General features: G+C 43.3%; 4 protein-coding genes and 1 non-coding gene across 9 annotated transcripts; 3 read left to right on the top strand and 2 right to left on the bottom strand.

Moving 5' to 3' along the window:
* Positions 1-261: 261 nt before the first annotated feature.
* On the bottom strand, positions 262-6,497 carry LOC112076167 (transducin beta-like protein 3). Its single transcript, XM_024143038.2, has 9 exons — positions 6,259-6,497; positions 6,098-6,149; positions 5,864-5,959; positions 5,712-5,759; positions 4,989-5,130; positions 2,328-2,411; positions 1,679-1,848; positions 466-540; positions 262-351 (listed from the first exon to the last, which is right to left on the bottom strand). Exons 1-6 carry the CDS (start codon positions 6,288-6,290, stop codon positions 2,374-2,376), a joined length of 408 nt encoding a protein of 135 aa, XP_023998806.1. The 5' UTR covers positions 6,291-6,497; the 3' UTR covers positions 262-351; positions 466-540; positions 1,679-1,848; positions 2,328-2,373.
* A 316-nt stretch (positions 6,498-6,813) lies between these two features.
* Positions 6,814-10,661, top strand: LOC112076166 (RING finger protein 151). Of its 5 annotated transcripts, none has more exons than XM_070441209.1 (4): positions 6,814-7,032; positions 7,773-7,942; positions 8,254-8,350; positions 10,062-10,661. In XM_070441209.1, exons 1-4 carry the CDS (start codon positions 7,030-7,032, stop codon positions 10,518-10,520), a joined length of 729 nt encoding a protein of 242 aa, XP_070297310.1. In that variant the 5' UTR covers positions 6,814-7,029; the 3' UTR covers positions 10,521-10,661. The 5 variants fall into 5 exon arrangements, with proteins under 5 accessions (XP_070297310.1, XP_023998805.1, XP_070297311.1 ...); XM_024143037.2 differs by having other exon boundaries at positions 6,896-7,032; positions 8,248-8,350; XM_024143036.2 differs by lacking the exon at positions 6,814-7,032 and adding an exon at positions 7,453-7,564.
* Positions 10,662-11,213: 552 nt separating this feature from the next.
* rps2 (ribosomal protein S2) lies at positions 11,214-13,841 on the top strand. The gene is made up of 5 exons (XM_024143034.2): positions 11,214-11,803; positions 12,273-12,362; positions 12,499-12,940; positions 13,221-13,312; positions 13,721-13,841. The coding sequence occupies exons 1-5, from the start codon at positions 11,660-11,662 to the stop codon at positions 13,799-13,801; spliced, it is 849 nt and encodes a 282-aa protein (XP_023998802.1). The 5' UTR covers positions 11,214-11,659; the 3' UTR covers positions 13,802-13,841.
* LOC112076171 (small nucleolar RNA SNORA9) lies at positions 11,976-12,112 on the top strand. The gene has a single exon (XR_002895122.1). It is a non-coding gene; the product is annotated as a small nucleolar RNA SNORA9 (small nucleolar RNA).
* A 1,928-nt stretch (positions 13,842-15,769) lies between the features above and the next one.
* LOC112076163 (NADH dehydrogenase [ubiquinone] 1 beta subcomplex subunit 10-like) lies at positions 15,770-21,146 on the bottom strand. The gene is given in 5 exon segments (XM_024143033.2): positions 15,770-16,352; positions 18,827-18,912; positions 18,914-18,964; positions 20,222-20,360; positions 20,911-21,146. Coding segments are annotated over 5 exon segments (510 nt in total). The 5' UTR covers positions 21,059-21,146; the 3' UTR covers positions 15,770-16,266.
* Positions 21,147-22,853: the final 1,707 nt, after the last annotated feature.

Raw genomic sequence — 22,853 nt, 5'->3', positions numbered from 1 at the left:
TGTTCTGGCTAACTATAAAATTATGATCATCTCTGATTGGCGGCAAACTTACACTAGTCTCATTCAGTATTATCTAGCTATATTGGTGGGCAGACTCCTCACCATCTTGCCTGGGGATTGTTGGAGTAAGGAGAAGTGCCCCTAGACACTGATCTGAGTCAGCTTTGCATTTTCCCCACTAATGGTTAAGGAAGTTGATCCTAGATCTGTACCTAGGGGGAACTTCACCCAGGAGCGGGACTGTAAGCACATACCTTTGCTGCCTGCTGTGATGAAGTGGATCTCTTTAGTTTTCACCCCGATCTCAGAGAAATCTTCGTCCTCAGGGAGCAGCACAACACACTCCACAGCCTGGCGAGGGAAGCAACGCATTTCATGCAATTAGGCTGATGATACACCAATCAACTTTTAGTTGCAAAAGCCATTCTAAAACAACTTCTGGAAGAAAGTAGAGTATGAGAGTACCTCATAGACGGGCACTGTCTCCTGGCAGTCCTGCTCTTCAGATCCCACACTGTGCAGATCTTGTCCCTGCCAGAGCTGCAACCAAACAAGCATCCAACATTCAGCAAGCTCGAAATGAACTGATCAGCTGTGATGAGGTCTAAAGCTATGGTTTTTTAACCTGTGGTCCGCGGGTACTGCAGGCGAGCCGCAAAATAAATAAATAAATATTATTTTTTATAATAACAGTTGGGAGTATTCATGGGATTATTAATGCGATTATATGCAATTTGACATTACTTTTCACAAAGCCTTTTACATTTTTATAACAGGCCTTTGATGGTTACATTTGTGATCAAATAGGCTAAATTTGACCAGCAAAATATTTTATGAAAAAAAAATCTCTGTGACTCCACGAATGGAGGTCCTCAAGAGCTTTGATGGTGATTTGATGGTCCCCGGAATGGAAAGGTTTGGAACACTGGTCTGAGTAGTTCCAAACACTAAATTGACCATGAATTGAATATCTTGGACAACACTGCACCAATAGCTCACCATGTTGTTTTGCTATGATAGGTAGGTACTAGGTATAGCCTGGTACCAGATCTGTAAGTGCTGTTTGGTTTCTTTCAGCACAATTCTTCAGAAATTAAACAATATACATGATCTGCAGAGGTCCATAGGAGTTGGAGCAACACAAACAGATCTTGAGACCAGCCTAGGTATGATAAGTGTCAGAAGGCAGGTTTCTATTGACCAGGTTATTCAGCAGCAGCAATGTCGAAAAAATATATATTATTGCGACATATATAATAGAAACGGCAGATATGAGACATTTTCTTAAAATATATAATTTTAACTGGGATGGATTTTTCTTTATTGCAAACAATTATGGAAACGTGTTTTTTCAAATAAATGAAGATTGCCGAATAATTCCGAAGGTACTTTTTTGGTTTGACATCATTACGTCCAGTTGTTTTAAATCAACACAAGATAGTTAAATGGAAAGGCACCCTAGCAGGCAATTGTCTCATCTATTTACTATGTAAACTTTCAAAAAAACAAACAGTGAATAGAAACCTAGCCAGAGAGTGGTAGGAGCATGCCAGTCAGCTCAGCTGTCCTACAGTACAGCAGGTTAGATCTCAGTCTGCTCTACTGTAGAGCTCTTTCTAACAACTGTTGATGTAAAAGAGCTGCATAAAAGAAACCGCTTGACTGATGTTTACAGTACCTGACCATGGAGGCTCCATCGGGGGTGAAGGCCAGGGAGGTGACAGGGCTGTAGTGGCTCTGCAGCACGCACAGACACTGGCTGGAGCGCAGTCCCACATCCTGATGCCACAGTCTGACGCTGAGGAGAAGAGCTGCAGTAGACTTATGTCTGGGTGGAACTCCACCAGGCTGCAGGGCAGGAGGAGGACAACGTGAGTGTTTGAGATCATTGCAGTCGGACTGTGCTTAATCACTGATCTACAAACCACATTGCATCATAAAAACTACTCATTATATAATTAAGATTAACAATTATGTGGCTCGCCTTGATTTAACTGATCCCTCAAACATGCTGAATCATAATATTCAATATTAATTTCCACACGTCAAACTAGCAACTAGATTTAAGTAATGTCTTGTTGTCAATGTATCAACTTATCGAAGGCACCTACATCTACAAGGTTTGACCAGTTTCTGAGGAATAGATCTCATTTATAAACCATGAGATAAATTGACCCGCGCAAGTATTCATAAAGCGTATCAGAGTAGGAGTGCTGATCCAGGATCAGGTCCCCCCCCATCCATGTGATCTTATTCATGATCTGAAAGGCTAAACTGGTCCTAGATCAGCAGTTCAGATCAGAGTAAAGAGGTGGTCAGTAACTTACTGTACGACCCCAGAGGAGCCCTTCAGGTTGTGCGTACAGTACTGCTTCACCACGTCCACAGCTTTATGGTGCCATCACAGCCTCCTACACACCAACAGGATGACAGACTCATATTACAGACAGGAAGTACAAGGTGTAATCTCAGCGTACCCATTTAAAGTGGGAGCATTTGATTGAGCTGTTGTTTGGTATAACAGGTAGGTACTCAGGCATGGTAATTTCATCAACAAAAATAGTGACTAAAATATGTCAAACACCTATTTTTCAGTGGCAATTGGCGAGACTATAACTGACTAAATAGACCCAGAAAAATAATCCATGGAAAATGATTTTTTATTTCAGTTGACTAAAACGAGACTAAATTCTCTCTGTGACTAAAAATCGGACTACTAAGTGAACTGGACAAGAGCTTTGGAGAGACTGTGCGTATCACTGAAAAACTCTCAATCAATTTTAGCTAGATGGTGCTACTCTTTTCTCTCTCTGCGCTTGTGTGTGTCTGATTGCACATTACATACAAAACAATAGCTATGTAGGCTAAATTAGGAATTTACATGGCCAAATAATTGTTATACAGTGCATTCGGCAAGTGTTAGATCCTTGACTTTCTCCACATTTTGTTACGTTATAGCCTTATTCTAAAAATGACTAAATAAAACATCTCAACAATATACACACATTACCCCATGATGACAAAGCGAAAAAGGTTAGAACTGTTTGCTAATTTATTAAAACAGAAAGACCTTATTTACATAAGTACTCAGACCATTTGCAATGAGACTCGAAATTGCACGTAAGCGCATCCTGTTTCCATTGATCATCCTTGAGATGTTTCTACAACTTGATTGGAGTCCACCTGTGGTAAATTCAATTGATTGGACATGATTTGGAAAGGCACACCCTGTCTATATAAGGTCCCACAGTTGACAGGCATGTCAGAGCAAAAACCAAGCCATGAGGTCGAAGGAATTGTCCGTAGAGCTCCAAGACAGGATTGTGTCGAGGCACAGATCTGGGGAAGGGTACCAAAACATTTCTGCAGCATTGAAGGTCCCCAAGAACACAGTGGCCTAGATCATTCTTAAATGGAAGAAGTTTGAAACCACCAAGACTCTTCCTAGAGCTGCGCCGCCCGGCCAAACTGAGCAACCGGGGAGAAGGCGCTGGTCAGGGAGGTGACCAAGAACCGGTGGTCACTCTGAAAGAGCTCCAGAGTTCTGTGGAGATGAGAGAACCTTCCAGAAGGACAACCATCTCTGCAGCACTCCACCAATCAGGCCATTATGTAATGTCCAAACGGAAGCCACTCCTCACTAAAAGGCACACGACAGCCCGCTTGGAGTTTGCCAAAAGGACCTAAAGGACTCTCAGACCATCAGAAACAAGATTCTCTGGTCTGATGAAACCAAGGTTCAACTCTTTGGCCTGAATGCCAAGCGTCACGCTGGAGGAAACCTGGCACCATCCCTACTGTGAAGCATGGTGGTGGCAGCATCATGCTGTGGAGATGTTTTTCAGTGGCAGGGACTGGGAGACTATTCAGGATCAAGGCAAGATGAACGGAGCAAAGTACAGGAGATCCTTGATGAAAACCTGCTCCAGAGCGCTCAGGACCTCAGACTGGGACGAAGGTTCGCCTTCCAACAGGACAACAACCTTAGAGCACAGCCAAGACAACACAGGAGTGGCTTTGGGACAAGTCTCTGAATGTCCTTGAGTGGCCCAACCAGAGCCCAGACTTGAACCTGATCTAACATCTCTGAAGAGACCTGAAAAAAGCTGTGCAGCAACGCCCCCACCCCAACTGACCGAGCTTGAGAGGATCTGCAGAGAACAATGGGAGAAACTCCCCAAATACCGGTGTGCAAAGCTTGAAGCGTCATACCCAAGAAGACCAGACACTGTAATCGCTGCCAAAATGCTTCAACAAAATACTGAGTAAAGGTCTGAATACTTATGAATATGGAATAGTTCAGTTTTGTATTTTTAATACATTTGCAAAAATTTCTAAACCCGTTTTTGCTTTGTCATTATGTGGTATTGTGTGTAGATTGAGGAATAAAAACAATTTAATCCATTTTAGAATAAGGCTGTAACGTAAAAAGTCAAGGGTCTGAATACTTTCCGAAGGCACTGTCTATACTTATGTTTGTCATTTTTCTGCTGTTGGAAGAGAATGACGTTCATACAGAAAAATGTTGGTAGGACAAGGCTGTGTATGTTTGTTAACATAGAAGTCAGTGATTTATGTTTACTATAGGTTTATGAGGCAATTCAAATGTGATGTGACAAAATGAAAGGGCATTTAGTGGACTAAAATGGCACACTGTTTTAGTTCTTTTGACAATAATTAGACTATCATTAATATTATTCAAATGGTAAAATGTAACTAAGACAATTATATTTTTGTCAAAATGACTAAAATCCTCTAAAAGATTGCCAAAATTAACACTGTTACAAGATAGAGCCTGGTACCAGATCTGTAWGTGCTTTCTTGCCAACTGGCATCCGTGGTTTCTTTCAGCACGATTATTCTGAAATTAAAACAATTTACATCATCTGCACAGACCAGGCTAGGGTATGATGGGTGTGGGACAGATCTGGGACCAGGCTAGGGTATGATGGGTGTGGGAAGTTATCCTATGAGGTCGATCCGCTCACCTGTGGCCAGGAGYGTGGAGGTGGGGTCAAAGGTCATGCTGGCAATGGGCACATTGTGGATGGCCCTCCAGGAGCGCGTGCACTGGGCCTGCTTCCAGTCCCATTGCTTCAGCAGCAGAGCCTTGCTGGCTGTTACCAGGATCTGGGGAGGGAAGGAGGAATGGATGGAGAAAAAGGGGGAGGGAGGAGAAAGGGGGAAGTAAGGGATGAAGGGAAGAGGGGAATAAAGGTGTCCACATGCTTCCCAGCTGAAACACTTTGGTAGAGTTTGTGCATATATTATGACAACATGTGTGTGACGTTTTTGTTCGTTTTGCACTTCAGTTGTCTTTTATTTGGGCTGTTCGGGCACACATTTTTTCTGGAGRCAAGCTGAAGTTCGGAGGCGAAGTCTTACAGCCCTTCCTCGATGATCAGTCAAGAGTAGGGATTCTTCAAGAAAGTCTAGTCATTCAAAGAGTGACGACTTGTTTTCATGAAAAAGGCGGCAGCCGAACTGAAGCATGCTGATGCCTTAAGGTAGTCAAACTAAGTACTGAGTGTGACACTAAGGCTGTGTTTACACAGGCAGCACAATTCTGATATTTTTTTGAGWAAATTGGTTTCTTGACCAATCTGATCAGATCTTTTTCGACCAATTGGGCAAAAGATCAGAACTGGGCKGCCTRTGTAAATGCAGCCGTAGGTCTGGAACAGCCCATTATATTATGTCAAATGTTTTACCTCATCATCAAGGCTGAGGGCGAATGATGTAATGTCCTCCTGATCATCCTGCAATTACAAAAGTGACGGAAATKAGAATCTGCACAGACATTAATGTTTGAACTAGCTGCACACGAGTGTTGAGAGAGAGAGAGAAAGCGAGACAGTCTCACCTGTTCAATACTGTGAACAATCTTCCCTGTAACGATTTGCAAGACGTTGACACGTGTGCCACACGTACAAAATATGAATTTCTCATCTTTACTGATCTGTAACGAAGGAAAACATATTGAAATACCATAACACATCTGTCAACGGTATAGCTAGTTAATTATAGCTACAGTAACGTTGGGTAGTTGGCTAGCTAACTGTTTTACAGAGGGAGGTAACTATCAGTGATAACATACCTGTACTTTTCCTCCCTTGTAGAATGGTTCGATAGTGCTGGAAACAGCATAGCTACATGAAGAAGAAAAAACAACGGTAATTTAGCAAGAAGATAGCTAAGATTTGCCCAGCGTTAGCTATCTAGCTAGCTAGTTATCCACGTGAAGTGCGTTCGACTTACTTGGTCTTGAACTGGAGATTGCTTTTTGCCATCTTGCTTTGGAAGACGTGGGTAAACCCCCACAATTTTGCAGTTTAAAGACAGATGAACTGATTTCGATCACTTGTTGTTAGAATTCATTAGCTCCGATCAACAAAATCCCCACATGTGTTGTTCAAGAGGTGGCTTTCGGTCTCTCACATTGTACGTCATATGACAGCGAGCTTGGGGGAAAAAAGCACGACAGGGTGATTGGCTAGAAATCACAGCCGAACGTTTGGGCTTCTTTGCAGTAAGAAATTCCCGGAGGRAAAAAATCGATAAATGTTAAACCATTTTATATTCTATGTGTTTTCTGCACCATACGCAGAAAGATACAAATATACTGAATATAAATGTATACATAGGGTGCATTTCATTGATGTAATACAAATAATATGATGAACAAACTGCCAAATGTCCCACACCTGTAACCGGTGACAATACAATCGTGAAGAGATGATACTAGAGAGTAAACACCTATTCAAAACGACAAAAWGTTCTCATTCACAGCTAGGGGATTGACGACTGGTGCTAGAACAGGAGGGAAACGACACGGCCTATTACAATTTACCACAGTTCCGTGCTTTATATAATTGAGAGGTTTTTGAATGTGTCAGTGCGCATGGTCACTCTCTTATGTTACGACAGGAATGTTCATCTGTGTGTGTGTTCTCTGAGTTGCTTACATGAGTGTGTATGATACGTTAATAGACAACAGGAATGGATACTTGCTGAACAGAGGTGATTATTATGGTGAGTAAATAACTTAATAACTATATTTKTAACTTGAGTAATCAAAGGTTGAGTATGCTATTGACAATAGGTGTAAATTATTTATCAAATATTTTCTGTTATAATATCATTTTTTTGTATTATTTCATGGCTATGTTGTTTTACTATTCGTTTTGATTTATAACTCTTTACAAAGATTGAACGGCATTTGTCATATTGTGATGTTTGCGGGGCAGACATTCCCTTTTCCTTATGTTTAAAAACTGAGCCACTACCAAAATATACTTGCGCTCTGAAAGCCACTACAGAAAAGATTGTATGGGGTGGGGGTTAAAAACACACTTATTTTTTAATCAGTCATGACAAGCTGAACATTTAAAACGTTCTTAATTATTTCCTGTTATTCCTAGTTATGAGAATAAACAGAACTGTTTTTTTTAGTCACAAGGTCTGTCTCATATTATGACGTTCCAGAAGAAGTCTATTGTCACTGCTCATGGGTGACACTGAATTGTTGACATTATTATGGGCTGGTGGTGGCCCTTTCTTTAGGGTAAATATGCATCATTACAAACCAGAWTTATATACTTTCTCAYATTGTAACATACATACTTCTTTATTCTGCTCTAGTCTCAGTGCACTTTGGTGCTCTGGATAAAATAATCTGTGAAATGCATTTTGCGTAAAAAAAGAAGAAGAAGAACCTATCAATATAAAGTATAAATAAAGTAAAGACACTTTTCTGTAACTGTTGTGTTCAGGCCGACCCGGACATGTCTTCGCAGAGTGGGGGTCATGATGTGGAGCTGTTCGTAGAGACCCCAGACTGTGACCTGATCTGCACCATTTGCCAGGGGGTCCTCAGGTGCCCAGTAAGAGCTGCATGCCACCACATCTTCTGCAAGAAATGCATTTTACAATGGCTGAAGAGGTACTGCCTGTGCCTCATCACAAGCAAACATTATTGCGTCCATRGATCATGGTTGGATGAAGAGACAGTTTCCCAGACAGTTTCTCCATTGAAATAGCTTCATAGTCCAATACTATAGGTTTAATCTATGTCAGGGAAACTGTCCCAAAATGTCTCAAATTTACATTGTCGTAGTATAGGCCTATAGTAATAGTTATTAGTATATTTGTTACTATAGTAAGAAATAGGTTATTATTCTACTGTAGCCTAAATTTAAACCGATGATGACAATTTGTGAGTGAAGATGATTCATTATTGTTCTTGAGGTGCAGACAGCAGACCTGCCCCTGCTGCAGGAAGCCTGTCAACCAGAGCTTGATATTTGTGATGTTCAAGCTAAGCAAGGTGATCGGTCGCCTAAAGATCAAGGTAAAGAAATGTAAATGTTTTGTTAGAGAAARAACACACACTTGGAGCAACCTAATCTCTTGCAGCAAACTTCTGCTTACTTGCCCCATGGGTGTGTTCATGTTTAATCTCATAGAGCCAGATGCGTGTGCCTCTGAATATTGCATATACTCYGACAGTCTGGCACACAAGATTAGCACATGCTAACTTGGTTTACAGTAAGTATTAATGGAGCATCAGATACTCTTGTTAAAAGCTGGCATTAAATATGTAACAAACGCTTTGTTAAATAAAAAGTGACTGAAAAGTCACCAGATGTGGGTCTTATAATTACACTTTGACCAAATTGAGATCAGGAGCATCCTGTTTCCATTGATCMTCCTTGAGATGTTTCTACAATGTGAWTGGATTCCACCTGTGGTAAATTCAATTGATTGGACATGATTTGGAAAGGCACACACCTGTCTATATAAGGTCCCACAGTTGACAGGGCATGTCAGAGCAAAAACCAAGCCATGAGGTCGAAGGAATTGTCCGTAGAGCTCCAAGACAGGATTGTGTCAAGGCACAGATCTGGGGAAGGGTACCAAAACATTTCTGCAGCATTGAAGGTCCCCAAGAACACAGTGGCCTAGATCATTCTTAAATGGAAGAAGTTTGGAACCCCCTAGACTCTTCCTAGAGCTGCCCGCCCGGCCAAACTGAGCAATCAGGGGAGAAGGGCCTTGTTCAGGGAGGTGACCAAGAACCCGATGGTCACTCTGACAGAGCTCTAGAGTTCCTCTGTGGAGATGGGTGAACCTTCCAGAAGGACAACCATCTCTGCAGCACTCCAACAATCATACCTTTATGGTAGTTACCAGACAGAAGCCACTCCTCAGAAAAGGGCACATGACAGCCCGCTTGGAGTTTGCTCAACGACACCTAAAGGTAATGAAGAACAAGATCCCATGGTCTGATTAAACGAAGATTGAACTCTTTGGTCTGAATGCCAAGCTTCACGTCTGGAGGTAACCTGGCACCATCCCTATGGTGAAGCATGGTGGTGGCAGCATCATGCTGTGGGGATGTTTTTCAGCAGCAGGGACTAGGAGACTAGTCAGGAAAGATGAACGGAGCAAAGTGCAGAGATACCTGATGAAAACCTACTCCAGAGCGCTCAGGACCTCAGAGTGGGGAGAWGGTTCACCTTCCAACAGGACAACGACCCTAAGCACACAGCCAAGACAACACAGAAGTGGCTTTGGAACAAGTCTCTAAATTTCCTTGAGTGGCCCAGCCAGAGCCCGGACTTGAACCCGATCAAAGATCGCTGYGCAGCGACGCTCCCCATCCAACCTGACAGAGCTTGAGAGGATCTTTAGAGAAGAATGGGAGAAACTCCCCAAATACAGGTGTGCCAAGCGTGTAGTGTCCTACCCAAGAAGGCTTGATGCTGTAATTGCTACCGAAAGTGCTTCAACTAAGTAAATGGTCTGAATACTTATGTAGATGTGATATTTATTTATTTTTATTATAAATTTGCCAACATTTTGAAAAACATGTTTTTGCTTTGTCATTATGGGGTATTGTGTGTAGGTTGATGAGGGGAAAAAAAATAATTTAATCAATTTAGAATAAGGCTGTAATGTAACAAAATGTGGAAAATGCCAAGGGGTCTGAATACTTTCTGAATGCACTGTACTCCTTACCCTTTGACCTCTGCCCTTCTCTCCACCATCTTTTCCCCCAGTGTAAAAACAAGATCCGTGGCTGCCCGCATACCTTAGCCCTGTCAGAGCAGTACTGCCACAGCATGAGCTGCCTGTTCGAGCTCATTCCCTGCCCCTACCAGGGCTGCCGTGCCCAGCTCCTCCGCAGGGACCTGGATGCCCACGCCAGGCACTGTGARCACTGGAGCCAACCCTGCCACATGGGCTGTGGCACCGTGCTGTCCCACCGCACCCAGGCCAAGCACAACTGCTACAGGCAGCTGAGGCATGAGTACGAGGCCAGGCAGAGGAACCACCGGGCCATCGCAGCAGCCCTCCAAAGGAAGATGAGGAGGATGCAGAGCACCATGGCCGACATGAAGAGGCAGATCGGCCTGATCTGTGAGAGCCTGGAGGTCATGGACGAACTGGAGGAGGTGGAAGAGGAGGACCTGGGTCAAACCAGTGGGAGTTTCAGTAGCAGTAACAGCAGCTCCTGAGTCCTGATGCAATGTATTTATAAAAATGACTCACACACACAATTATCTCTGGCACTTGAACTGTTTAGGACTATGCAGATTTTATTTTATTCCTAGCACCAAGTATGAAAGACCTGTGGAAATTGAATTTTCAGGGATGGACTGCATCAAATAGCACATTTAGTCATAATTGCTTTGAGGGTGTGTTGATAATGAAACTTCATATTTCATTTGAAAATGTATAAAGTTAGAACAATTTTGTACTGTGTCCTTTAACATTTTGATTTGTAAAGGATGATATATTTTATAAATAAAGTCAGCAACCTTTAACCTKTGTGATTTGTTGTGTTATATGATTATGTATATGCACATTCTACATGTGACAAATAAAAACAAATGTTTTATCTGTTTGCATGAAATGTTACTTCCAGGAGGTCCAATGTTGGCCCTTTCTGGCTATAATAAACCAAATGCAACTATTTATATATTCCATATGGAACAGAGCTCACCAACCACAGCAACATGCAATTCCATAATAAGACATAATACAACTCCGATATTTGTATGCATAGAAGTCAGTATATTTCAAAATATCAAATAGAATCCAGAAGTTTTATCATACAGATTACAGGGTGTAGAAAATATCGCGAGGTTTGCCCTCATATAAATACAAACGGAACCAGACTAAGGTCTTCTTCCTGTTATACAGARCACGTAAGTAACATGTCGAACAATTCTTATTCAATGAAATCCACAAGCATCTCTGTGATCTCTTTACAGACTTCACTGTTTGATGGCAGAAATCCTTAGCTTGAACTGATAACAGTTGATTTAGAACCAAATTGAAAAATGTTTAGGCAATTAATGATAGTTGTGAATGACTTATGTAACACCAGTTCTTAGTTAGCGCACATGGCTACAATACAAAATATCGATGTGGTACTCGTTATGTTTACTGTACATTATGTAAATGTATCGTTCAAAAACCCTAACGATGTGACGCCGTTCATTACGTTCGGTTTTTATCCTATAATATTTCATTCGCTAGCCAGTGCGCCTAGAACAATTCCACGAGCCATGCTGTTGATTGGGCCTTGGTGACGTGAGTTTAGGTAGCTCATCGTTTCTTATTCTGACTTTTACTCCTTTCTCAACAGCAAATGGCGGACAACGCCGGTGGAGAACGYGGAGGTTTCCGTGGAGGTTTTGGCAGTGGCGACCGGGGTCGTGGTCGTGGACGCGGTAGAGGCCGTGGTCGCGGTCGTGGACGCGGTGCCAGGGGCGGSAAGTCCGAGGACAAGGAAGTGAGTTGACATCCTTGAGCCCTTGTTTTTCTTTCTGGTCACAATGAAGGCGATCACGAATGGAGACTAAACTGGCCTGAGTGACGTTGCATGTGCAATATGTTGGGTTTATGTTAATTCATAATTCAAGTGATGCTTAGTCAGCAACTTTGAAACCCTACACAAGTTGATTCTGCAGACCTTTGTCAGCAAGGCTTGGCCTGGAGTGGCTTAGTTCTTTCCTGTAGTGTCTGCTAGAGAGAACTGAGACGGTTTGAGGCCCTGCTGTGTCTCTTCCATGGCAAGGTTATAGGTATATCTCAGACAACTAATAGTTGGTGGTCCTGTGGCTCAGTTGGGAGCATGGTGTTTTTAGTGTTGGGTTTGATTCCCACTTGTGTGAGAAACACTGTTCTCATGTGCCACTAAGTCGATTTGTTTACTGTCTACTAAATGTAAACAATATGTTAATATAACTGCTTTTCTTCAGTGGGTGCCAGTGACCAAGCTGGGCCGCCTTGTTAAGGACATGAAGATCAAGTCTCTGGAGGAGATCTATCTCTACTCCCTGCCCATCAAGGTAAATTACAACTTAATGGTTTCCATAGCTATACATGTTCTTAAACTAAAAGCACTATGAGCAGTTCACTCATATGATGCGTTTAAACGTTTTGTTTCCATCCTGCCTTTTCTGAAAGTGTTTTACCACGTTATAGGAGTCTGAGATCATTGACTTCTTCCTGGGGTCCTCGTTGAAAGATGAGGTGCTGAAGATTATGCCTGTCCAGAAGCAGACCAGGGCTGGCCAGCGCACCAGGTTCAAGGCCTTTGTTGCCATTGGTGACTACAACGGCCATGTGGGCCTGGGGGTGAAGTGCTCCAAGGAGGTGGCCACTGCCATTCGAGGAGCCATCATCCTGGCAAAGCTGTCCATCGTGCCTGTGAGGAGAGGATACTGGGGGAACAAGATCGGCAAGCCCCACACCGTGCCATGCAAGGTGACTGGTCGTTGTGGCTCAGTCCTGGTGCGTCTGATCCCCGCGCCCCGTGGTACTGGCATTGTGTCTGCCCCTGTGCCCAAGAAGCTGCTCACGATGGCTGGTATTGACGATTGCTACACCTCGGCCAGGGGCTGCACTGCCACACTAGGCAACTTCGGTAAGAAACCTATGCTGTGTTTGACTCATTTTCAATGGTGTTTTAATGGGTATTATCAGTGCAGTCGCATCCCCCTCCTAGCTCTGCTCAGCTTACCCCATAAGTGGTATAGTTGTCGTTAATCGGGAGATAAACTAATGAGTATGGTAATGCACGGCAGAAAGACTTCCTAATAGTCTCTTCTGTTCCCCTTTTCTGTGCTCAACATCCAGCCCCGGTCACTACATTAGCATAGTCGGGTACATAAAAGTGAATTAATACTAAGTTTGTGTCTTTACAGCCAAGGCTACCTTTGATGCCATCTCCAAGACCTACAGCTACCTGACCCCTGATCTGTGGAAGGAGACAGTCTTCACCAAGTCTCCTTACCAGGTCAGTTCTAAAGCCTTGATGCCCTCCACATTCACGATAATGGATTGGGTTTATAAAGCCCTTTTCTGTGTTTCATTGTAAGGTGGGAGCAAAGATAATGTTGCCTTTGTATTGCCCGTTCATCGTCTCAAAAGTGAATGGGTTACTGAAGGAGGCATACAGTAATTATTGTGGTTGTCTGTGAGAGGTGCTCACCAAATCCTTTCAATTCGATCAACTGCAACAACACAACTGTAGCGCGACATGATAGAGCTAATGTACAAATGGGCAGTCTAGATCTGTGTTGCTGTGATATATTAATAAACACTAACAGACCTGGTTCTTATTCACAAATTCTAACTTGGTTAAGTATGTTATTGACACTTAAGGAACTTGAATGTGTGAAAGTGTCAATTTTGTGTCCTGCAGGAGTTCACTGATCACCTGGCCAAGACCCACACCAGGGTGTCTGTGCAGAGGACGGCCGCAGCTGTCCCGGCATCCTCCTAAACACTTTTGTACAGTGGATTAAATAAAGGGTTTAACAACATTACTGTCTTCTAAAACTGATGTTATAATATTGTGTGATGAATCAAGATGCTGATGGCTAGATCATGTGACAGTAAGATCAAACTATTTTGGGCATTTTGACACCATGGTTAATTCAGGTAATGAGGACTTCAAGGGTTTAGTTCCCTCCTTCAAATCTGGATTTAACCAGCACTGCACTTAACACCCAGTCTTCCCTATAAATCATATTGATTTAGACCTTGGAGACARGGTGGGTGCAATTAATTAACCTCCTAGGTTAAGATTTAGATTCCTCTGGCTTAGTTGCGGCTGTTCCGCAAATTCGTACTGGTAATAATAGTCGGAATATTAAAATGATTGCCACTGACCTACACACAACACCCCATGGTATTGCTAGATGTCTTTGCAAATACAAAATCTGGTAGGTCTTGAATAAGTAWGCAAAAAATATACTTAACAAGTTGCATGGACTTGAGTGCAGTGAGTGTTTAACATGAGTTTTGAAGGACTACCTTATTGCTGTAACCAACAGATTTTGTAAGTTAAGGTGGTGAATTTCAAGCGAATTCAAAGACCGGGGAGATTTTCCAATGCCTCACAGGGGGCAACTGTTAGGTGGCTTAAAATAAAAAGCGGACGTTGAATATCCCTTGCCGCACGATTTAAGTTTCTAATTACACTTTGGCTGTTTCAATACACGCAGTCACTGCAAAGATAGTCGTCCTGCCTTGGTTGCTGGAGAGGACGGAACCGCAATTTCACCTTGAGGCCAATGGTGAMGTTAATGGCTGCGGCAATGAAGTTACTCCATAATACTAAACTAATTGACTGAAAAGAAAGCATGTACAGAATATATATATATATATACAAAAATATTGCAAAACATGCATGTTTGTAGTAGGGCATGAGTAAAACTGCCAAAAAAATWGCTGAGGTGACTTTTGGGGCAAATCCAACACCACTGGGTGCATCATGTTATGGGTATGCTTGTCATTTGTCGGTTTTTAGGATAAAAATTAACACAGGCTAAATCCTAGAGAACTTGTCTGCTTTTGACAGACAAATTCACATTTTGGCAGGACAATCACCTAAAACAAGGCCAAATATTAGTTTGCCGAGACCAATGTTCCTGGGTGGCCTCAGTGAGTTAAATCTCTGGCAAGACTTGACTGGCTGTCAAGCAATGATCAATAGACAGGGCTTGAATAATTTAAGAATTTGCAAATATTGTGCAAAGCTCTTAGACATACCCAGAAAGATTAACTGCTGAAGTGGATTTTACCGTACTATAAACGAGTTCAATCTGACAATTGTGGTATATCGTAATGTATACCATGGTTGGTAACCAGTTTAATAGTAATAAGGCGCCTTGGGTATATGTCCAATATACCAYGGCTAAGAGCTGTATCCAGGCACTGCGTTGCGTCGTGATAACAGCACGTAGCCATGGTATATCTTATGTAAGCGATGTATTTATTTTTAAAACATGTTTTCATTATGGGGCACTACGTGTAAATGGGTGAGAAAAACGTTTAAATTCAGGCTKTAACAATGTGGAATAAGTCGCAGTATGAATACCTTCTGAAGGCACTGATGTAGCAACAGCACCAATGCTCCTGCATATCTCATTACAAGCTTTGKTTTTTCCATTTGTTTTAAGGTCGAGCATCAGCACGTATATCTCTTTAGCACATAGGGCACGCTGATTGGTGTCACCTCATTAGTCAGCGCGTGTTACACCTGTGCTGGTTGCCATCACATTAGTGGGAAGGTGGTATAACACCGCTGTGCTGGCCAGGTACTATTTAAGAGTGACTGGCCCAGTGGTTTGATAAAAAAAAAAAAAATCTGAAACCATTTTTGAATTCATTGACAAACAGCTTTCTTTAGAATCAGAGAATGAACACTGACTGCTTAAAAATGACTTGCTGTTCAGTGGGTAAAACTCCGGCTTCGATAGATGTGCTATCATGTAGATTTAAATATGCTGCTCATTTCACAACGTTGGACTTCTTAAATTCACCAAGATGAATCCCAAACGAGTCAGATTTCTTGTATTCTGTGTCCCCTTGAAATAGGAGAATATTCAAGGCTTTTCCGCTCAGACCCCAATGCGTTTTGATCAAGTGAGGAGCAGGGACGCGCAATCAAATACATTGAGAAAAATACAAATACATTGAGATTCAGTATACTTGTGGCAGTGTACTTGCAGCCCAGCGGGACTAGACCACAACAGTTCCTATTCAAGAATGGTTTGAGTTCTGGAGAAGGCTAAAAACTGCTGGAGTCAAGGGTAAATGCAGCTCATTCAAAAAGTTGTCTGTTACTACAGCTAAAAAATACAAATCCATGACAGGTTCTGTTTCAAAAACCATACACATATTTACTCTACATTTCATACATAGGAGAGAGACTTGGAACAGAGTGATTAGGGGTTATCTTGTTTAAGCTTTTGCCTCGGCCGCCATCATCCTGTCTTTCTGCTTCATCAGACATTTCCTTGAGCTGGCGTAGGCTCCCAGATCCCCATCTACAACAGAGGAAGGACAACAGTTTGACAATGCAATGGAACAGTAGCCTCACAGCCTTAACATTTCTGCATTCCACTGCAGGAACTTCTTCCCGGGAGGTGTCATGAAATGATTTATATTGAGAGAAAAAAATTGGGCAGCAGCACTTACGTTTCGAAATGTTTACTACTGAACACAACTGAYGTTATGTTTCACTATATTGGATCACTCCGCGGCGGAGGGATACCTCCGAGGTGAGGATTTACAGATTTACTGCCGTRTACACCTGTGTCATGGCTGGGGTCACCCCTATATATAGACCCCATGGCAGCAACACACGTTCTTTCATTTTCTCGGCGGATGTCCGTATGGTTAGAGGTACAAACTTTCTGAAGTTCGCTTGGTAAGTCACTGTTGTGGAAGTATACCGGTACTCACTGGCTGTTTGCAGCCTGGAGTAGCTGGCCACATGGCCAGTATCATGGTGGGCTTCCACTACATTGAGACAATAACTTTGGGAGTTCCTTAAAGGAGTTACTCCATCATATGGTGCTGTTTTTAATTTTTTTTTACTGCTAGGTAATATTGCATTTGGTGTAAAAAATAAAAACACAAATCCATTACCTCATTGCATTTTTTTTTTTGTCTGCCTGTTTTTGCCGAGGTACTGGGTAATTTGCATGGAACTGGGCTCAGTCCTCAGGAGAGCATGCCTGCCCACCAGAAGGGTTCAGGCGATCTTATCTTTCCTCTACYACTTTCGKCAGGGGCGGATGGTATCCGTCCTAACCTGCAAACGCCTGTTAGGCTTGCTGACGGCGGCTTCGTTGTTGATTCCCCTGGGCCTGCTCCATCTCTGGCCTCTTCAACGGTGGTTCAACTCCCNCTGCAAACGCCTGTTAGGCTTGCTGACGGCGGCTTCGTTGTTGATTCCCCTGGGCCTGCTCCATCTCTGGCCTCTTCAACGGTGGTTCAACTCCCACCGGCTGCACCCGAAGCGCCACCGTCACCTGCGGGTGACCGCACAGTGCCTCAGGGCATTGGTGAGGTGGCGCTGTCACTCCTTTCTCTCAGGTGGGGTGGGGATGCTAAGGATGTGCCGCCGGGAGCTGGTCAGCACAGACTCCTCCCAATTCGGCTGGGGGGGGGGTGTGTGACTAAGGGCAGGTCGGCCAGCGGCTGTTGGCTACATCCTTGGAGCAGCAGGCACATCAATACACTAGAGCTGTACTGCTGGCCCTGCAGTCTTTCCTTCCACATCTGAAGGGAAGACATGTCCTGGTGAGAACGGACAACACCACAGTGGTGGCTTACATCAACCATCAGGGTGGACTAAGGTCGCACTACCTCTCTCTTATGGCACGGGAGCTCCTTCTCTGGGCTATGGGACGTCTAGCGTCTCTACACGCAACGCACGTACCTGGCATCCTGAATGTGGCAGAATATATGCTCTCAAGGGAGGCCACCCCCTTGGGACTAGAGCCTACATCCCCAGGTGGTGCAGCACCTGTGGGACAAGTTCGGGAGGGCACAGGTGGACCCGTTTGCCTCCCTGGACAATGCGCACTGCCCCCTGTAGTACTCCATGTCGGAGCCACCAGGGCCTCTGGGCTTGGATGCTCTGGCTCACGATTGGCCAGGGCTGGAGCTTTACGCATTCCCCCCTTTTCCCCTGATCCAGGCTGTGCTGGACAGGACCAGGTTGGCAGAGCATCGTCTGCTTCTGGTGGCCCCATACTGGCCCAGACGACCCTGGTTCAGCCTTCTCCTGTCGCTGTTGTCTGGGACACCGTGGCAACTTCCCGAGACCAGACCTGCTGTCTCAGGCCGGGGAACTCTGTGGCATCTGAGGCCGCACCGCCTCAGTCTGTGGGATTAGCCACTGAACGGCACCAATGTTCCATGTTAAAACTACAAGAGGATGTAAAGAACACCATGCAGAACGCTAGGGCGCCGGCTATAACCGCGGCATACCAGTTGTGCTGGCAGTTCTGCTCTTGGTGCACTAGTATTGAGGTTGTGCTCAAGTCATGCTCTCAAAAATGATGTAGATGACATGTCACGGCCATGGGGTCTATATATAGGGGCAGACCCTAGCCGTTACACAGGTGTACACGGGGGTACATCTGTAAATCCTCACCTCGGATGTATCCCTCCGCTGCTGAGTGATACCAATATATTGGCGTGATCCATATAGCTCACATAACCGTGGTTACATACGTAACCTTCATTTTTCCAGGTTTGGGTCTGTTGATCTCTCTCTGGCATGAGTTTTCAGATTTTTTTTCATCAGTATTATTYAGAAATTAAAACACATCTGCACAGACTCAATGACGGGTGCTGTCAGTGGTTGCAAGTTGGAGGTTYGAGCGAAGCATAGGCCTAGCTGTCATTCTTGCCCCGTAGATGCTTGGAACATGCTATCAACAGTGTTACTGCCATATTTCCAACCCTGAATTGTAATTGAGGCATGACTAAAGTGAGTGGTACTTACAGCGTGACTGGTAGGCCTTGGCCACGTCTGCAAACTGCTGCAGCTCCTTGGAACAGTTCTGGTGGTAGCTGGTACCCTCTCTGCTGGCAGGCCCTCAGACGCTCCTGGACCACCTTCACGATCTCCTGGTCCACCTTACTGGCGGGGGGGAGAACACAACAGACAGCTGTTAGCGTCAAGGGTAGGGTGGTTGTGAATTCACTAGACAGGACATGCTGATGAATGGTTAAAAGCAGTGGGTAACACGGAACCAAACGGCTGCGCGCGTGCGCCATGTGCGCCATCGTGCAAAATGTATTTTGTACCCCACACCAAACACAGGTTAAAAATATCAAAAAAACTCTGAACCAATTATATGTTAATTTGGGGACAGGTCAAAAAGCATTAAACATTTATGGAAATTTAGCTAGTTAGCTTGCACTTGCTAGCTAATTTGTCCTATTTAGCTAGCTTGCTGTTGCTAACTAATTTGTCCTGGGATATAAACATTGAGTTGTTTTTTACCTGAAATGCACAAGGTCCTCTACTCCGCCAATTAATCCACACATAAAAAACGTCAACCGAATCGTTTCTAATCATCTCTCTTCCTTCAGGCTTTTTCTTCTCTTGACTTTAATTGCGATTGGCAACTTTCATAAATTATGTGCATTACCGCCCACTGACCTCGTTCGTCTTTGTCACCCACGTGGGTTATAACCAATGAGGAGATGGCACGTGGGTACCTGCTTTCTATAAACCAATGAGGAGATGGGAGAGGCAGGACTTCTGATCTGCGTTAGAAATAGAAACTGATTTCTATTTTAGCCTTGGCAACGCAGACACTCGTTGGTGCAATAATTAAATAATAGATTTCTAAATGTATTTTGCAACGCACAATCAGCCTGTAACTGTCTATCATATCTGACCACAGAACATTAATCTCTTGGACAAACTATGTAAAGGTCAACTTCACGGTAACCGATTGATGCGGATTCAGACTTTTCATACAACAGATGTTGAAAGCCTTTCGTGAACTCGCACTTGACTTTTTCCCCCTCTTACTAGCAGACTTTGCTGATAGGTACTTTGGAGGGAAAATTACTTACTATAACTGGTTGTCCCACCTAGCCATCTTAAGATGAATGCACTAACTAAGTCGCTATGGATAAGATGGCCTACCTTTTGTTACAGTATGTCTTGTCGTTTAATCCAATCAATGGGTTTTTCCTCATGATGAGAGTTGGTGTAGAGGGGTGTCAAACTTCTGGAGGACACAATGTCTGCTGGTTTTCCACACTTTCCTTTATTTCAACTGGAAAACCAGACTACGTACTTCCAAGGTAATCAATGACCTTCATTGGGAGGAAAGTAAAGCGAGAGGCACTGCGGCCCTGAGCTTGAAAGAGGAATACTTACTGATCTCTCCTCCACTGCATCTCAGCCTCATAGTAACAGGTGTAGTCTCCCTCTGTGCACTCGGTCAGCTCGGGACACGGCGGGAACTTCTGGTGGTAGTAGTTGTACTTGTTGCCGGAGTGGATACCCTCCACAAGTTCTGTTGAGAGATGAGGGGAGCATGTCAACATTTGCCTCGTTGATCATGTGGTACAAAGTACTTAAGGAGTCCTATTGCTCACTGATTTCACATGAAAGGATTGGTGAAAGCTATGTGGAGCATTGGCTTTAACATAGCTATCCAATGTTAGGTCAGTGAAATTGCTGGAAAGAGGTTTAGAATGCATTTCTAGACCCTGAATTACAGTAATATGAAATTGAATGAGTAGTGTCTAGCTAGTGTCAAGTGCATTGCGCTGCATGCAACATTATGCATTACACCTGAATAAACGAACTAAAACTGCAACACACATAGCTACCTAGCTAGAAAGCATAACCGCAACACTTGCTAGTTTAGACAGCTAACGCGACCTAGTAGCTAACTGAATCAATTTCTCTTAACTGCACATCTGACAGTTGAAATCCTCAATTATCATTATAAATGTTTAATGCCATGGTCTGTCTCCATGAACATTAGCTAGTGTTAGCAACACCACAGATGGGTTAGTTAAAAATATTTGGCAAAACGTTAGCTTAGCTAGCTAGCTCACCTCTGAATGTGGTGACAGGGAGGTCCACAGAATAATAGAAGAGTTTAGTCAAAATCAGGGCTGGGTTGGGAAGGGTCGTCTGCTTGTCCACGACTGGAGTCTGGCGGGGAGGCTCTGGATACGCATCTTTATCATAGTCCGATGGCATTTTGCTGTCTTTCGTTAATTAAAGAAAAAAAAGAACCTTCTTCAATTCGACCTCTTCTACGCTCCTGCGCATGCGTAGGAGGAACAACATGGCGTTGGAGGTCAGAAGTAAATATAAAATGTAATATGGTGAACTTAAATACAATTTCAGTAAGATTACCAAAAAACRATTTATATATTTTATTTACACCCTTTATCTCGAATATTGCATTTACATTTCTTTCATTTTTCAAGCAGAGGTCGAAGGTAAAAGTTCAGCGCAGAGAAAATGTGTTGGCAGAGAGGAAGAGGCGACCCTGAACCCAAATATGTCCAAAACAAGACCAATGCGTTTCCATGGGCTTGTTTTGGACCTAAAGCTTGGCGCCTGCCTTCCTGCCTTTGGGATCTCGTCATTATATACAGATCTCTGGTGTGTTCTAATTTAATGGACTTCCAGTCCACAAGGTGGCATAAAACATCAAATTACAAAAAAACGTCCAGAAAGTCGTCAGTGTGCGCAAATCTAGTTGAGGGTGGTGAGCGGAACAGGATGAGTTGTTACAGTAAGTTGTATTAATGAAACTATTAATGATAAGCGTTACGATTATCAAATGGAGGTATTTCCCTTGACTAGATCAGGTAACGTCAGTTAGTTATCTATCTAAAGTAGTAAAGAGTTCGACTAAAACAATGGAAATGCCATGAAAACGCTACGCATGTGCCACGTGGGGGTGATCATTTTAGCTAGATCCAGAATCTCCTCGTTGCCGCCAATCCAAATTAGCCTACATTAAGGCTGTTTTTGTGTATTTGACACTCATGTTGGGGTAAAAATTGGAGCAATACTTGCATGGATGTAAACCGTAAAGCTTGTTCATGTCATCGTCACCAAACAAACTATTTCTATATGACTAACGTTAGCTATGCTACCAGTTTCTAAGAACTGGAGTTAGCATTTAGCCGATTTATTTTCTAACCCAGAGAAAGAGAACTTTAAATATTATGCAGCGAAAACAGTCAAGTATATCCAACCCGGATTTTAGTTACCACCTTGTGGTCCTGTTGGAACACAAATTATGACGGATTTGACCAATATCCACGTTGTTGGATAAGATTTTGAATTTGGGCCAATGAATGYGTCCTTTGTTCTATCCCACACGTTTTGAGTTCCATTGATCTTTTTACTGCATGTAGCTAGCTCGTTCGTTAGCTATTTTGTATTGTACTGTACCGTGACAGGAAGTTCTGTCTCAAAATTGGTAAATAGTTGTCAGTAAAACAATTRAAGTCATTTAGCGGTTTGAATAGCTATTGTTATTAACCTTGGGTGTATTCATATTTTTGCTCTTTTGAACTTAACAAAAATCCTGTGTTTTGCGCTGGGGAACATGTCATGTTTATTAGCTCGTGAAAGTGACTAATAAATACCCTTCAACCTTGTCATGCATTCAATCTTCATAAGAGCCTTTGATAAGCCTACATAYAATAAGTCGTCCACCCAAACATGTTATGAATTGGTACAGTAACAGTAGATAAACAGTAGATGTCTCTCTCTCCCCACAGATGTCTGCAGCCAGTTGTCTGGGCACCCCACCACATGACCCACCACCAGAGGCCCACCATGAGCCAGTGCTGGCAGCCSTGGTCTTGTTTGAAAATGAATACGGCTCCTTAACTGGGCCAGCCACCAAATTAGAGCCCTTGCACAGAGTAACATCTTGAGTATGACTCTGACATCAGCACTTGTTCCTATCTCTTTCTGTCCCTTGCCTGGACGGCACACACAGACATGGTCAGTGCTCCTGCTGTCTTTT

The sequence above is a fragment of the Salvelinus sp. IW2-2015 genome, unplaced genomic scaffold, assembly GCF_002910315.2.
Source record: "Salvelinus sp. IW2-2015 unplaced genomic scaffold, ASM291031v2 Un_scaffold3603, whole genome shotgun sequence".
Classification (NCBI taxonomy): domain Eukaryota; kingdom Metazoa; phylum Chordata; class Actinopteri; order Salmoniformes; family Salmonidae; genus Salvelinus; species Salvelinus sp. IW2-2015.
This window is presented reverse-complemented; position numbering and strand designations above follow the sequence as displayed.